The sequence below is a fragment of the Gymnodraco acuticeps genome, unplaced genomic scaffold (assembly GCF_902827175.1).
Source record: "Gymnodraco acuticeps unplaced genomic scaffold, fGymAcu1.1, whole genome shotgun sequence".
Lineage (NCBI taxonomy): Eukaryota > Metazoa > Chordata > Actinopteri > Perciformes > Bathydraconidae > Gymnodraco > Gymnodraco acuticeps.
This window is the reverse complement of record NW_022990141.1, coordinates 849-16,137: the sequence shown is the minus strand read 5'-3', so window position 1 is coordinate 16,137 and position 15,289 is coordinate 849. Positions and strand designations below refer to the sequence as shown.

The 15,289-nt window shown below is 40.8% G+C and overlaps 1 protein-coding gene across 1 annotated transcript in view; it reads right to left on the bottom strand.

Annotated features, from left to right (window-relative positions):
• Positions 1-15,000, bottom strand: part of gabra5 (gamma-aminobutyric acid type A receptor subunit alpha5) — a 49,013-nt gene extending 34,013 nt beyond the window's left edge. The window contains exons 1-4 of the mRNA XM_034217174.1: positions 14,918-15,000; positions 12,532-12,656; positions 8,483-8,550; positions 7,729-7,949 (exon numbers count right to left, since the gene is read on the bottom strand). Of these exons, the coding sequence (XP_034073065.1) occupies positions 7,729-7,949; positions 8,483-8,550; positions 12,532-12,656; positions 14,918-15,000 (497 nt within the window). The remainder of the gene's footprint in view (positions 1-7,728; positions 7,950-8,482; positions 8,551-12,531; positions 12,657-14,917) is intronic.
• Between the last annotated feature and the right edge of the window lie 289 nt (positions 15,001-15,289).

The following is a 15,289-nucleotide window of genomic DNA, read 5'->3' as shown; positions in this document are numbered from 1 at the left end:
TCAAACTTCATCTTGTTTGTAAACGTGCTCCATTGATAACGTTTGTAATAAAAAATTGTGATCAATATCAGAATCAGGTTTATTGCCACGTAGGTTTAAATGGTTTAAAGGAATTTGATTTTGTGTATGGTGATGCAAAGATAAACACAATATATGGAATTAAGTTGTAAAAGAAATATCAAGAATAGAATATTTCATATTTTAAATACGATTTAACATTTAAAAATAAAGACGAAGATTTACACCGAATATAATTTATTGCTAGGAGGCGCTACTTTCTACTTTTTCCAATTGAGAACGATATTTGTCCTCAACTTAATTTTACAGATTAAGTTAAGAGTTACTAAGCATCGATATACAAGCTTGTCATTTATCTTCTTTAAACGATAAATGATCAAATTAAATAGAAGAAATTATAATATTGTGTAATAAGAGCCCTTTTACGTTTAGTACTTACGACAATTTATACTTTGCTGATAATTCCTCTGTACTTTTAAATTACTGAAGTTAGGAGCATTGACTTTTCACTTGTTATAAATTACAGAAGAGTATTAGGGCAAGACATGAGAAACAAATGCATCTCAAAAAAAGACTCAATGAAAAGTAGAACTGAGTATAAAGTCCATAAAATAAAATAAATCAAAAGAGGTATCTTTTATTTTATTTAATGAGCATTTTGAAAGAACGTCAAAATGTGGAAAATACACTTTGTTCCAGAAACACAAACGCAATAATGTTCCTCTCTAACGGCTCACAGTGTTTCAGATTTGCAGCCGTTTCAAATTCAGTGGATCCACTTTCCTTTCTGACGTGCACCCTCGTTCATTTCCTCCAACTTCCTTTGTTAATATTTGATTCAGAGGATTTATTGTTGTGGTGAGATGAAGACACAGCACTGACATGAAAGTGGTTTATATCCTATAAAATATGTCGTTCAGTAAGAACTGTTATGGGTTTCTCTGAAAAAGCACCCAAACATAGTTCCAGGAAATAAAAGTTCCGGGCAAAAGTTCTGGGAACTATTCCTGGGAAAAGTACTTGGTGTGAAAGCGCCTATTGGTACTCTAGGAGGAGATTCAGGTGATAAGGTGTGGGGGGGGGGGGGGGTTACCTTGGTTGGTGATTGGCTAATGGTTACACAAGCCAAAACATCATTATGACTAGGGGCCTAATTTATAAAGGGATATACGCTCAAAAAATGGCGTACGCCAGTTTCTACGCAATGTTTGCGATTTATAAAATACTAACTTGACGGGAAAACATGCGGTCCTCCACGCAAACTCTAACTCATGCGTACGCACTAAGCACAACAACGGGAGAGACGAGAAACTGCGACACCGTTGGCAGAAGGAAGAATGGAGAGAAATATGTGGAAATAATACCATAAATAAAATGTTACCTCTCATTTATCATATATGAAGAATTCATTTTCAAACATTGATTAAAGCCAATCTTAAAATGATTAAACAAACGCCTGTTTGCGACTCCTCAGTGCACACAAAAACATAACTTGGAGAAATAAATAAATACGGATATAATATCTAATATGTTATTTAAAACCATCTCGAATATGTTGTGTTAATGTTATGAAATGTTTTCTCATAAATGATGCGGTTTTGCATTTCTATAGGTTGTACGAGCATGGTTTTATATACTAGGCCTATCATGTTTAATCATGTTTTATGCCGTTTGCTAAGACTTGATAAGTCGCTCATAAAACACAGGAGGTATGGAAACTAAGAACACCATATGTGGTCAATTGTACAGCTAATATAACACAACACATTAGTTGTATTTCCTCTAACTGGTGGATATAGGGTTGCTGCGGGGAGCGGGGGGGGGGTTGAGATGCACAGGCTGCAGTGGAGACACTGCGCACAGCTGATCGACAGCTGGGACACAAACCACCAAATACGAAAACATAATTCAGATCCAGTCGTCATGACTCCACTCCGGAGGGATTCCCCGATCACTTCTTACAGTCTCTCATCAAGGGGGGGTCTCCTGTCCCCGGTACAAACACACTGCCTGAGGAAGGCTATGTGTATTTTTTTTGTCATGAACCTTTTTCGGACCACTTATTTATTTATTTTGGTGACGATCCGACCTCCATGCTGCTACTCTGGTTCAAACGGCATCCACCAAACAATATGATTTATCTCGACCTCCCCAAAATAACCAAAATCTGACACGGTGTGAGATGTCTTTTTTAGCTGTTCTGTCGTCATTTCCTGCGATCTTCTTCATAAAGTCAGTCAAAATGAATGAATGAATGGGCGTTTCTTTGACTATTTATAGGCAAATATGGGCGTTACGTGAAGCCCGCAAAAGCTGCACCGCATTTCGAGTCGATTGTGATTTATAAAGGGAAACCGGCGTAGGAAGTGCTGTTCGCACTTTCCTCGCCGGTACGCAATGTTTGGTGAATCGGAAAATTTGGGAACATTTCTGTACCTATTTTTGGGATTTCTACTACGTCAGCAACCTTCCCACCTGAATCCTACACACGGCGTTATAAATGAGGCCCCAGGGGTGCACATAACTGGTACGCAGGTACGCATGCGCGGCAACAATCTGAAATGCTGTTAACCGACGTTAACAGCAGCCCTGTCTGTGCACACGGAGACCGATTCTGTCGTCCGGTGATCTAACCGCCTTCTGGAAAAGCTTCACATGCGTCGGTACGCAAATGCGCTTTGTGACACAAGTGACGGTACGCATTTCAGATTGTTGCCGCGCATGCGTACCTGCGTACCAGTTATGTACATCGGAATTGTGCCAAAACTACGCCAGCCGGCTGCCCCCCCCCCCCCCCCCTTCACTGGAGAGCTGCGCTAAAACAGCTGATCACAACGTTCACACTCTGTGGTCACAAAGTACTCCCCCCGTCCGTCCGTCGACTTTCCTGAAGTACTCCACTAGCAACAATTAGAGATGTACGTTATAGATGTTCACCCTGACAATAACGAATACGCACATGCTTCTGATAACAGACACCGGATATAATAACCAATAGTTTCACATTTTTGTATTTTAACGTTCGTAACCGGCAGTTATGAACGTTTCATATGCCCCTTTCACACCAACGCGTTTTCAGCTCCGGCTCGGAGCTAGAGCCTGAAAAGTACCGGTTTTTCCTGTTCACACCGCAGAGGCGCCGCCTCTTAGCTCCGGAATCCGGTTCACTTCCAGCTCCAAATTGTTTTCGGTCTAGAGCAGTGCTTCTCAAAGTGTGGTCCGCGGACCACTGGTGGTCCGTGAGCGCCCCCTAGTGGTCCGTGAGTATATTGGTAACATTTCACATTTGAAATAAATAAATACATTTAAGTTTTCCGCACTCTCGCGGGAATATCTCCGCAAGGGAACGAGCTTAAGTTTCACTTTCTATTGCATGATAAAGCCCAGGGCAACATCTTCGTCACACATGTTGCCACTTGTTTGTACCATTTTCAGGCGATTTATAATCTGTTTTAGAAAAACGATGTGTTTTGGGATATTTGTGGAGTTAGGTGGTCCGCGAGTGTTTTTTTATTGGTTAAGTGGTCCTTGGTATGAAAAAAGTTTGAGAAACACTGGTCTAGAGGCAAGAGCTTCGGAGCTAAGAGGCGGCGTTGCTTACGTCTCTCTTACGCCCCGTCTACACTACAGGCATCGGAAAATGCTTTCATTCAAATCACCGCTTCGCCCATTCACTTGAATGGGGTGACGTAGTTTGATTTTGAATCTTCGCCGAACTGCATTGTGGGGGAGCGGAGCGTGGCTTTGCAAGCATCGTGAGCGATCAAAAGTTGAGCAATGTTCAACCTTTGAGGCTCGATGCTTGGCATCAGCCAATCACAATCCCGTTTATGCAAATCCCGCCAGTACAAAGCGCTAGCCAATCAAACCGCGTGCAAGCTGGGGAGAGCCAGACCGCAGTTCATTTCCTCATATTCCAAACGAGAAATGACGGTAGCAAATCACCCCGGTTTCTTTACGACCAGAACTATTTACCGGGATACAAACCGGAGGAACCAGGCATGGAGGGAGGTGGGCAGAGACAGTGGGTGAAACTGGTAGGTTTTCGCCTGTTTGGGGATTTTATATCCAGTTTACTTCGTTTTAACATTGCTATTGCTTTGTATGTCGGGGGCGGGAGATTCATGTGATTGGTTGTTGGTCGCGAAAAATCGCCAAGCCTCAGACACGCCCAGCTACAAGATTCTTTGATGCCTGTAGTGTAGACGGGGCGTTACGTCGAGGCAGGGGCAGGGGCATGTGATGTTTGTAAAGTTCCAAGTAAAGTCGTCCCTTGTAAAGTCGTCCGATGCCTTCCATTTAGTTTCGTAAGAGGATAACCAAAGCGAACAGCGCTTCAATACAATCGGCCATTGTTGTTGTTGTCGATGTGAGGGATTTCTGCGCGGTTTGGATTTTATGAAGCAGGCACATAAACGGTGACGTCATGACGCAGCAGCGGAAGCTCTGGGCGGTGTGAACAGAGCGGGAGCAGAAAAGGGAAACCGGAGCTGAACCAGAAAAGCTCCCGCTCGGAGCAAGAAAGGGGAAAGCGCTGGTGTGAAAGCCGCATTACTGAGTGTACGAAAACGCTTACATTTAGAGAGCAAAGATGGATATTTTAATATTCTTACCAAGTCTTTTTGACAATACTTGAGTTAAAATCTAAAATCGTCAAATGTAAAAAAAAAAAATCTACAAAATGTCATGAAAAAACGTTGTTTGTGAAACGGACGGAGAAACAAAATAGTTGCAGACCATATGTCGCTTTTTCTTCTTGTTCTCTTCCACTTCTACTGTATGTCTACGTTTAGTGTGTGTTAAGTCAATTAAAGCAATTTGGCTAGCTAACAAGTTTCCCAAAGCCAATATTTCAATTATAATCCAATTATTTTAATCAATTGGCCCAATACATAACTTCAGGAAAAGAAGACCACAGCCAAATGATCAGTGTATGTGGTTTGTGGTATTCTGATTTATAAACTTTAGTAGTGTTTTAAAATGCATTATCTCAGGTCTGAAACCACTGTGTGTTTGTTGTTATTTTGACCAGGTTTTATTTTCTTTCTTTCTTCTCATGTTTGCAGTAGCCTCCTTATTTATTCTGTAGCTGTAAATCATGCATCTCGAATAGTTATTAATGAAATATCGTGACGTGAGGTGGAGGCCCTGTGACCTCCGTCCTGCAGAGCGAGGACCCCCCTCTGAGTTGAGTAGTGAGAGCAGGCTTTATCTCAGCAGCACGGCTCTTAGACAAACATTAAATAACTATTACAGGCTGATGGATGACTCTTCCCTAATTGGATTACACAACGTCTCCAAACCTCACTCCTATGATTCATTGTTTTAGTCTGATATAGTCAAATATTTTCATGGTGCTAGTTTTAATTTATTGGTTCCTGTTTTATTTTGAAAGGTTTTCTCCCCTTTTGTATCGGATTCTTGTATGTTGCATATTGCGAGCTCTTGTTGTGATGTCTGAACCAAGCATGAATTAAAAGTATTTTTGTTATAAGTTCCTGTCACCCTGCATTTGGGTCCACCAACCCTCTAAGGAAGTTATTAAACCCTCCAACAGGAAGTCTGCGTTAGTCCTGATTAACATGAATTAAGGTCGAATTGTCAAAAGATAAATCAGGATCTATGTTTTTTACCACCTCCTTTACACTCCTGTCGACACATATTAATCCACATGAATCCCAATTAGTCTGATTGTATTAAAATATTCTGATTAATAAAACTTATATTCAATATATGCATAACTTTTCAGAGCTACATATCTATCACTGTGCGTATAACCATCCAAACATGTTGAAACAAAGTTGAAGAAACCCAACGCAGCTCAGTAAACACTGAAATGTTGACGTCATTGACTTCAAATGACATAGTTTAACAGTAATAAGAGTAACGTTTACATTTCTCCTTTTGGTTTAATAAAGTGTTGAAAGTCCAACATGTATTGACACCATTGCAAGTGACAGCATAACTTTTAAAACACTTAAATACGCCCTTTAACTTACATGATCTGCGTCTCTCATCACAATATTGAAGACACAAGGAATTGTGATAGAGCATCATCTCCTTTCCTTTCGAGTGTATCCTAAGCAACCGGTATCGCAAGACGTGAACATGTGACGATTTAGCATGCTGGGAGACGTGAAGATGTCAAGATTTCGTCCCTTCAAACGTGACAGTTACACGGTATTGTTAACCCATGTTAACCAGTGGAGAAATACCCGGAAATGCCAAGCAAATGCTACCCCGACGGTCGGTTGTTATTGTCAATATTAATATAATAATGATTTATTTTTTAATAGTTACACTCGATTACGCCGATTTTTCTTGTTGCCCCCGGCTGGTCGACACCCTCTTTTAGCAGAAACAAAGGCTACATTAATGTATTAAATCGATGTTAATCCATTCGTGTGGATGTGGAATTAACGGACGTGACGTTGTGCGATTGCGTTGCCAGGCAACAGCTTCGGTTCATGTTAATTTACAAACTCTTCAACTACAACCGTAGTTATATTTAAAAACATGTTAGAAGGCCTCACGAAATACTTTAATGAAAATGAAAATTGAAATGTGAAGGAATGTGTGTATAACAAAATACATCTGTCATAAACGAAACCGGAAACAGACGTAGGCAAAATCCTCAGCTCGATGATTGGATGGTTTAGCCGCAATGCACGCTGGGATTTGGTGTTTATGCGATGTGAAATCCGAAAACATTTTTTAAAAATAATACTTTATTTTCCGAGTGTGCTTGCTTTTCTCTTTGAAAGTCATCACATAACGGCATTGTAATACACGGTTCGGCTGCATTAAATATTACATATCTGCCGTAGTTCTCTATTTATAGAGCCCTGATTAGAAGACTTCTAGACAAACATGAGGAACTGCAGCCAACACTGAAAACGTGACGTGGATCATAAATATATAAGCAATTAAACAACATCTTACATTTCTTTTCACACAATACGTCTCCTTGCAGTATCAACACTAATTCGGCTGACTTTTATATTTGATCCAATTGGTAGATAGGCTGTATTTACACCATAAAGGTGCACAGCTGATAGAAAGGGACACCTAGTGGTTAAAGCACGTTATTGCATTTTATTATTAGATATTAATAGGAACCCTATAAAGTATATGCATTACTCGTTATTCTCTACTAATAGTTAATTAAAGACTGTATATAATCAATATTTTGCACATCCCTTTCAAGATTTCAAGATTTTTTAAGGTTTATTGACATATCATATTATATACAACTACGTGTAGTTATGCAATGAATGAAAAACTTGGGTCGCAGGTTCCTCAACAGTGCATTACAAGACATCTATCAATACCTCCACCATTAAACTGTCATATTCTGCACATTTCTTATACTATCTACATACATCTTATAAGAGTATAATACATATGTATAATATCCACTATTCCTTAACGCCGTGACGTGTCACACAGAGGTCAAGGAATAGACGATTTTTGGATATTCGACTGCAGTCTTAGATAGAAGCTGAACTGATGAAGGGATAAAGTGCAGGTGTACAGGAGGTCAGGTGGTTGCAGGTCTAATGGGAAACAGGTGGAACCAATGAAGCAAGAACAGGAGAAGAAAGAACGGGAAAATAACAAGGACAGGAAGTGAAAATAGACACAAGGGGAAAAACGTTTAAAAATAAAACAGGAAACAGATCATGCCATCATGCCAGAGGTCAGCGGTACCTCATGGTGTAGAGCAGCGTGCCGTCATCCTTCAGCCTCAGCAGCTTGTTGGGGGTCGTCATGTTGTGAGCGATGGATTTCTTCCCGTTGAGGAAGAAGGTGTCCGGAGTCCAGATGTTACTGGCTAATAGATTATTGAGAGGAAGCATCTCCATCGGGCCTTTAAAGCAGAGACGCTCGTCCTTCCAGCTCTGACGGAAGAACACGTCGATGGTGTATTCCTGCGGGAAAATAGCAGCGATAAAATTTAATTAACACTGTACATGTGTTTGGGATTAAACAAATTGTTTGTGTACACCGAGCGTATAAGAGAATGAACTACACCTTCCACATGTTTATTTCGATTTGTAAACACTAAGGCAAGATGTATCCTATCTAATTGAGGCAAGACACATGTTTATTCATGCTGGACAATTTTTGCATTTAGCTAAGAACTCTGCAAAGTGAACATAAAGGTTTTAAGTGAAATTATAGAGAATAAATACATTAATATACACATATATACAATAGCTATGTTTCCATTATTGCACATAAACTACTTTTGATAGTCTCATGTATACACAATTGTATTACTACACATGCAGGGAATAGATTTTTAGCATCAAAATGTAGATTTTTTCAACAGAGTTGTATTGTGTTTGACGTAATGGCCTTAAAAAACAGATAGGGTTGTATTTTGTTAAAATATTCCCACCACATAACAGAATTATTTCAATACAAATTCTAAGTGTAGGTTGAGAGTGTAACTTCTTACCATTTCTGTGTCAGAGACGGGTCCGAAGCTTGTGACGAAGATGTTGGTTTTTATCTCCGTCACCTTCTCTGAAAAGAAGAAAGAGATAATATTGTGAGACTAAACTTAAAGGTCCCATGTCATGCTTTTCTGGTTATTACCCGTCCCCTTGTGTGTTATGTAGCTTTTTAGGCTGCGGGTGTGTGTGTGTGTGTGTGTGTGTGTGTGTGTGTGTGTGTGTGTGTGTGTGTGTGTGTGTGTGTGTGTGTGTGTGTGTGTGTGTGCGCTCGGGCTGGGTTTCGCTGTGTCTCGCTGTCTCGCAGACGGCCACTGGGCTCACAGGGAGGGGGGGGGGCAGGAGCTCCAACAAGCCGTTTAAGACAGAGAGTGAATACACATACTATACAGAGATGCTGTATGAGAAACCAATGTGAGTTTGGAAAATTGCACAATGTAAATCTATTCTAGTAGACCTCAACAATGGAATTATGATCAGTAGAAATGGCCATGACATGGGACCTTTAAACATGAAGGCAGGTTTATGTTTTCGGTGACATTACAGGAATTAAATGAGGAAAAATTATACAACCCTGGATGGTTGCACATTAGGGTTAGGGTCTTTGGAACTTTTGCCCTTCTGTTTTAATCTGTGTATACTTCATTATATTTGTGAAAAAGCAGTTGTCCCCTGTGCTCAAAGACTGTAGAGTACAATATAGTATGACCTCAAAACACGTTACATACCAAAGATGTGCAAACGTCCAATGAAACGGTCATATGCAAGTCATTTTATGAACACAATACATTACAAGCGCTTTTTGCTCATTTTTAGGACATATCTTAAATGTTCTATTGCTGAAAGTTTAATTTTTTATTTTATCTAAATAGTCAAATTCTTGCTCAACGTATGTCTGTACAAGATTTTAAGACTTTAGACCAATCAGAACAAAAGTGGCAGCATTCTTTCTAACCCTAACTCCAGTCTTTTGACACAAATGGTGTAAAGATCCAAACTCATTTCATTCTAGAAAAAGTGACCCAAAAACCAGTAAAAGAGAATTATTTCCTCTTCTTATTGTCTGAATCCTCCGTTCTGAGGAGAGCTTCTCTGTGTTTGTATTGCTTCTCCTGAGAACAATGAAGCGTCTGTTTTATGAGCAGGAATAATGTCTTCCTCAAGGTCACAGTATCTGTCTCAGTACAGTGACATTAAATCACACTGAGGGGAGATGCAAACAGCTGATCATGCCTCTCTGTCAAACACTTCATGAATACAGACACATTCAGCCTGTCCGGGGAAAAGACTGATGTTCCAGAGCATTGTTCAGAATGAGGAATATCCACAGAGAAAAGAGCTTTTTTCTACCCTTTTCTGACCCTGAAGGTAGAATCTCGCTGGGATTTCTCTATGTGATTTGGGATTATTGCAGGGAATAATCTCTGTGTGAAACAAACGTTTACGATACTTACAGGTTTTGTTCAGCAGAATGATCTCCACATATTAACACCACTTCATGTGTAAAAAGATAACGTTGGCTATAAAGGAACCACAGCACGGTCACATGTCTTCATGTCACCACCGCTAAGCTAAAGGCGGCTAATATTGGGCTATAAAGGAACTACAGCACGGTCACATGACTTCATGTCACCACCGCTAAGCTAAATGCGGCTAATATTGGGCTATAAAGGAACTACAGCACGGTCACATGACTTCATGTCACCACCGCTAAGCTAAATGCGGCTAATATTGGGCTATAAAGGAACTACAGCACAGTCATAAAACAGGGAATCCTCTCCATAAAACAGGGAAAAGTACCCAAAGACTTCAAAATTGCAAGAGTAACAACCCCTGCACAAAAAGGGCAGCAAATTGGACCCAGGCAACTACCGCCCTGTTTCTATACTTACCTCCATCTCGAAAGTCATGGAAAAAATAGTATATGAACAGGTCGAAAAGTACCTCGCGGAAAAGAAACTAATCTATGAATTTCAATCTGGCTTTAGAACATCCCACTCCACTGACACATGCCTTCTTTATTTGAGCGACCACATCAAACAAGAGGTGGACGAGGGCAAGTACTGCGGCATGGTGATGCTGGACCTACAAAAGGCTTTCGACACTGTCAATCACCCCATTCTGATTGACAAGCTAAAAGCAATTGGTTTTGATAAACTATCTGTGTGCTGGATGCAATCCTACCTGGAGGGGAGAGAACAGATGGTGGAGGTAAACGGTACTCTGTCCCCCCCCCTCCCAGTGAGCTGTGGTGTTCCACAAGGAAGCATATTAGGTCCGTTACTGTTCCTAATTTATGTAAATGACATGTCATCAGCATGTGACTGCAACTTGTTCCTGTTCACGGACGACTCAGCCCTGCTGGTCTCTGGCAGGAACAGGTTGCAGGTTGAAAAAACCCTCAGCTCTGAGCTCGGCAGAATCTGCACCTGGCTCGCCGATAATAAATTATCATTACACCTGGGTAAAACAGAGTCCATTCTCTTCGGTTCGAAACATAATCTCAGCAAATCCGACGACTTCTCAGTTGCAGTGGGCGACATTATTGTCACAGGTAAGAAGGAAATTACATACCTAGGATCTATTCTTGAGGCAAACCTCTCCTGTGACAAAATGGCATCCAATGTAATAAAAAAAGTCAATCAAAGAACTAGATTCCTATACCGGATCTCCTCTCTGGTAAACAAAAACACCCTGAAAACTCTGGCAGGAGCACTCATTCAAGGGTACTATGACTATGCTTGCACGTCATGGTACCATAGCACCTCCAAGGCGCTAAAAATAAAACTTCAAACATCGCAAAATAAACTGGTCAGACTACTGCTTGACCTTTCATCTAGAACCCACCTCACCTCTGCCCACTTTGACAACCTAGGATGGCTTAGAGTAGACGACAGAGTACAGCTACTTGCAATGGGCCTGGTCTACAAGATCCACTACACCTCTATGGTACCCATGTACATGTCAAAATTCTTCCCAAAGGTCAAGAAATACCATGATCATAACACCAGAGGGAGCTCCACAAATCATGTGAAACCCAGATTTGGCACAAAAAAGGGGGAATACACGTTTCGCAATTATGCCACATCAAGGTGGAACGCTCTTCCCACAACTGTAAAGGAAAGTAAAACTATACTTACCTTCAAAACCTCTCTTAAAGAGCACCTTCGGGGGAGAGCATTGCAAAACTGGCCCCGGTAATGGTACAAATCTCAACCTGTCGTTCAATGGACAGCTTCCCCCCCCCCCCCATCTATGTATATACTCGCATTTTAGACTCTGTTACTAACTGTATATCTGTAGACTTGGTATGTCTTAAATGTCCGGTTAGGATGTATTAGAACGAAATCTAAAATGAAAATTGTAAACAAGCAATCTGTATGTAAAAAAACCACCTGTATGTAAATTGTAAATAAGCCATCTGTATGTCAAATATGTCTTATATGTCTTAAATGACATGATGAATTGGAAATGGGGGACCCTGATGTAAACAAGACGAAAGTCTTTCTCTGGTCTGCATCCCCTTAACAATTGTATGTTTTGAGCTGTACTGTACTGTACCCAATATACAAGCTGTTAATAAACTTTTCAATCAATCAATCAATCAATCAGTCACATGACTTCACGTCACCACCGCTAAGCTAAAGGCGGCTAATATTGGGCTATAAAGGAACTACAGCACGGTCACATGACTTCATGTCACCACCGCTAAACTAAAGGCGGCTATTATTGGGCTATAAAGGAACTACAGCACGGTCACATGACTTCATGTCACAACTACTAAACTGTTGGGCGGGATGACGTGTACAGTAGTCGTCTCATTAAGACACTTGTTAGCAACCGCCGTTTTTGAATCCACCAGTCTATCTACTGACATACTTTATGTCGTAGCAAAACTGAAAGATAAAACGTTACAAAAATCAAACATTCCTGGATATTTTGTGAAAAGAGACACCCCAGAGATATTTGGCACCTTCAGTTCTCACCTGTCAGATGTGTGACTGTTTTAATTACCTAAAGTATCAGAGGTGTTGAGGCTTTTATTTGGACCTACCTCCCAGTCCGGGCCGCAGTCTGTTGTCATATCCGTCCAGCAGCCCGTCCAGGATGCGTGTGAAGATGGTGATGTTGTCGTTTAGTTCGGCCTCTTTGGGAGTTCCCGTTACTTCCTGGGAGAGGCTGAGGTTGAGAGATAATGGTTAGGAAAATACACAACTCATGCAGGAATTAGATTAAATGGAGTCTTATCAGGATTACATTATACAGATATGGTGATACACAATAACGGTGTCTGAATTGTTCAAAACACGCACTTACTTACCCAAATTTCTCTTTTTAACTGTAACTAAGATGTAACCCTTTAATTCTGCCCTTGGGGTTTTCCCTCTCCTGTAGTGTGCTGTTCTATAGGACAGGTTATTGTGCATCTAAATGCTCTGCAAAGGCTAAAATCCAATCGATCATACTGACATATTAGACTAGTGCTCCAACACATTGTTCGTGATTGGCTAAGGGGAGGGACCAGACCCGGCGCCAGAACAAATCTAAAGGGAGGGCATATGATTTTCATGGGAGGGCACACAAAACCGTCATGTGCTGCGGGCCTGCGGCACAATATATATCAAACAGCAAGGCCAACAGCATTGCGTAAAGACGCACACTTATCGCAAATACATACACAAATAAAGGGCAACATAGAAACCACGTTTGAAACATTGTGTGCGTGGCAGCACACACACTGGTAAATCACGAGCAAGGCACACTGGTTAAGGATGGCAGCTTCCTCATCGCTGCACTCGGAGAGAAATAGACGGAGACGATGAACTGTTTAACCCGCCTTGGGCATGGTTTATTTTCTATGCACTGCAGGTGCATCCTTTCGCTCAGCCGAGCTAACTTAGAACATTATTTTTGGCCAACTCTGCATCTTTGTGCAGCGTATACTCAAACAGCGATAGGAAGAGCCCACTGCCTGACTCGGACATGCTGTGGAGTGAATCGAGTCACCTCTGAGAGGGAGTTGGTTGACGGCTAAAAAAGCTATAATATCAACGACAGCTGACACGTAATAACGGTTCCGTGCCAGCTGATCTGTGCGCACCAAAGTACTAATTTCCTTATTTGTTTCCTCGCGTATCTGTCTCTCTCTCTCTCCACAAACTCTCACATGAAATGTGTTCTTTTGATGCGGCAGTCCTTTATCAGTCTGTAATGTGTGTTTCCAGTCGCAAAAACCTTTGACAGTAAAAGCCACATCAGATGAAGACGTATTTACTTTAAAGTGTCTACAGGGGAAACAAAAGGCTGCGTCTGCTTTTAAACGAATCTTCAAGCCGGTCTGTTGTTGTACCGTGCAGCGGCAAAAGTGCGCTTCTTTCCTGAAAACAATCTCCCTGATAACGATCCAGTTTCACCTGGTTGGGTTTATTAACCCCAAGATCATCTGGGGCTGTTGGTCTTTGAGCGGTTGCTTTTCAGCCAATTTCTGATGTCCATTTTGTAATTCAAACAGAAATGGGAGTCTACAGAATGCACAATAAACAAACAAATCCAGAAGGCGGCAGAGTGTGACGCTGTGATTGGTCTAAATGTGGACGAATCACAAATCACAACAGACACATGAATTTATTTGACATAGCCTGCGATTTTTTGTTTTAGTTACTATCTGACATCAGATACATCGTAGCATAAAAGTTCACAGTTTATTTATAATTAAAAAAATAAAAACATTTTTAAAAAAAAATGTTATAAATAATAAAAAACGTGTTTATTGGGGGAGGGCAGGAATGTCAAATGGGAGGGCCTGGCCCTCCATGGCCCTCCCACGGCGCCGGGCATGGGAGGGACATCCCGAAGCGGTTGTCCAATCACAACAGAGCTGGCCAGCTAACCAATCAGAGCAGACTGGTCTCTGGTTTCAGACAGAGGGTGAAAAGAGGTGCTGCAGCACAGGCAGTATGAGAAAAATAAAGAGCTTTTTGAACATTAAAGCATGGAGACGTGTCACAGTAGAGACACTACATACTGATAATACGAACCTGAAAATGAACATAATATGCAATTTTTTTTTCTTTGACAAGTTTTCTTGAATGTTATATTTAAATATGCAAATAAGTAATTATGTTATAATGACTTTTGGGTCAAAAAAAGTCTCATGAAAAAAAATGTAATGTGATTTTTGCCTGATTTCCTTCCACTAGTCTGAAAGATGAAAGAGGATTAGGACCACATGAGAATATATTGTTTTAGATCTGACCAAAAGTGAAAAGAAGTTCCCTTCCCTTCTCGCCCAAATCTGACACATGTATATTTGTGTGCACGCATGTAGACATAGTCAGTGCACGGCTGGAAATAAAGTAACATCAGAAAATATATTTAGAAATAGATTCATAATACAAATATAGTGCATTCATGTTTCCCTGCAGAGCTCCAGTTCTCACCTCAGCCGGCAGGTGATGCTCAGCATCAGGACGCAGACACACACTCGCCTCATTGCAGAGCTGAAGCTCTTTCCATCGCCCATTCCTGAAAAACACACCGGGTTAAAAAACTCACAATAACTGGCTGAATTCAGACTCTACTTATCCCGACAGGCTATTCAATTATCCACAACCTCAAAACTGAGAAGCAAGGTGTGAGAGGCAAACAAATCAACATGGATTATATGAGCAGCAGTACATAACAACTAAAACCATTGAAATGAATGCAGCAGTTCTGTATTGTAGAACTTCTCTGCAGTTTCACTAAATTAATAATATCCATTCACATATATTTCTTTTTATAAAATAGTATTTTTGATCAGCTTTATAGCA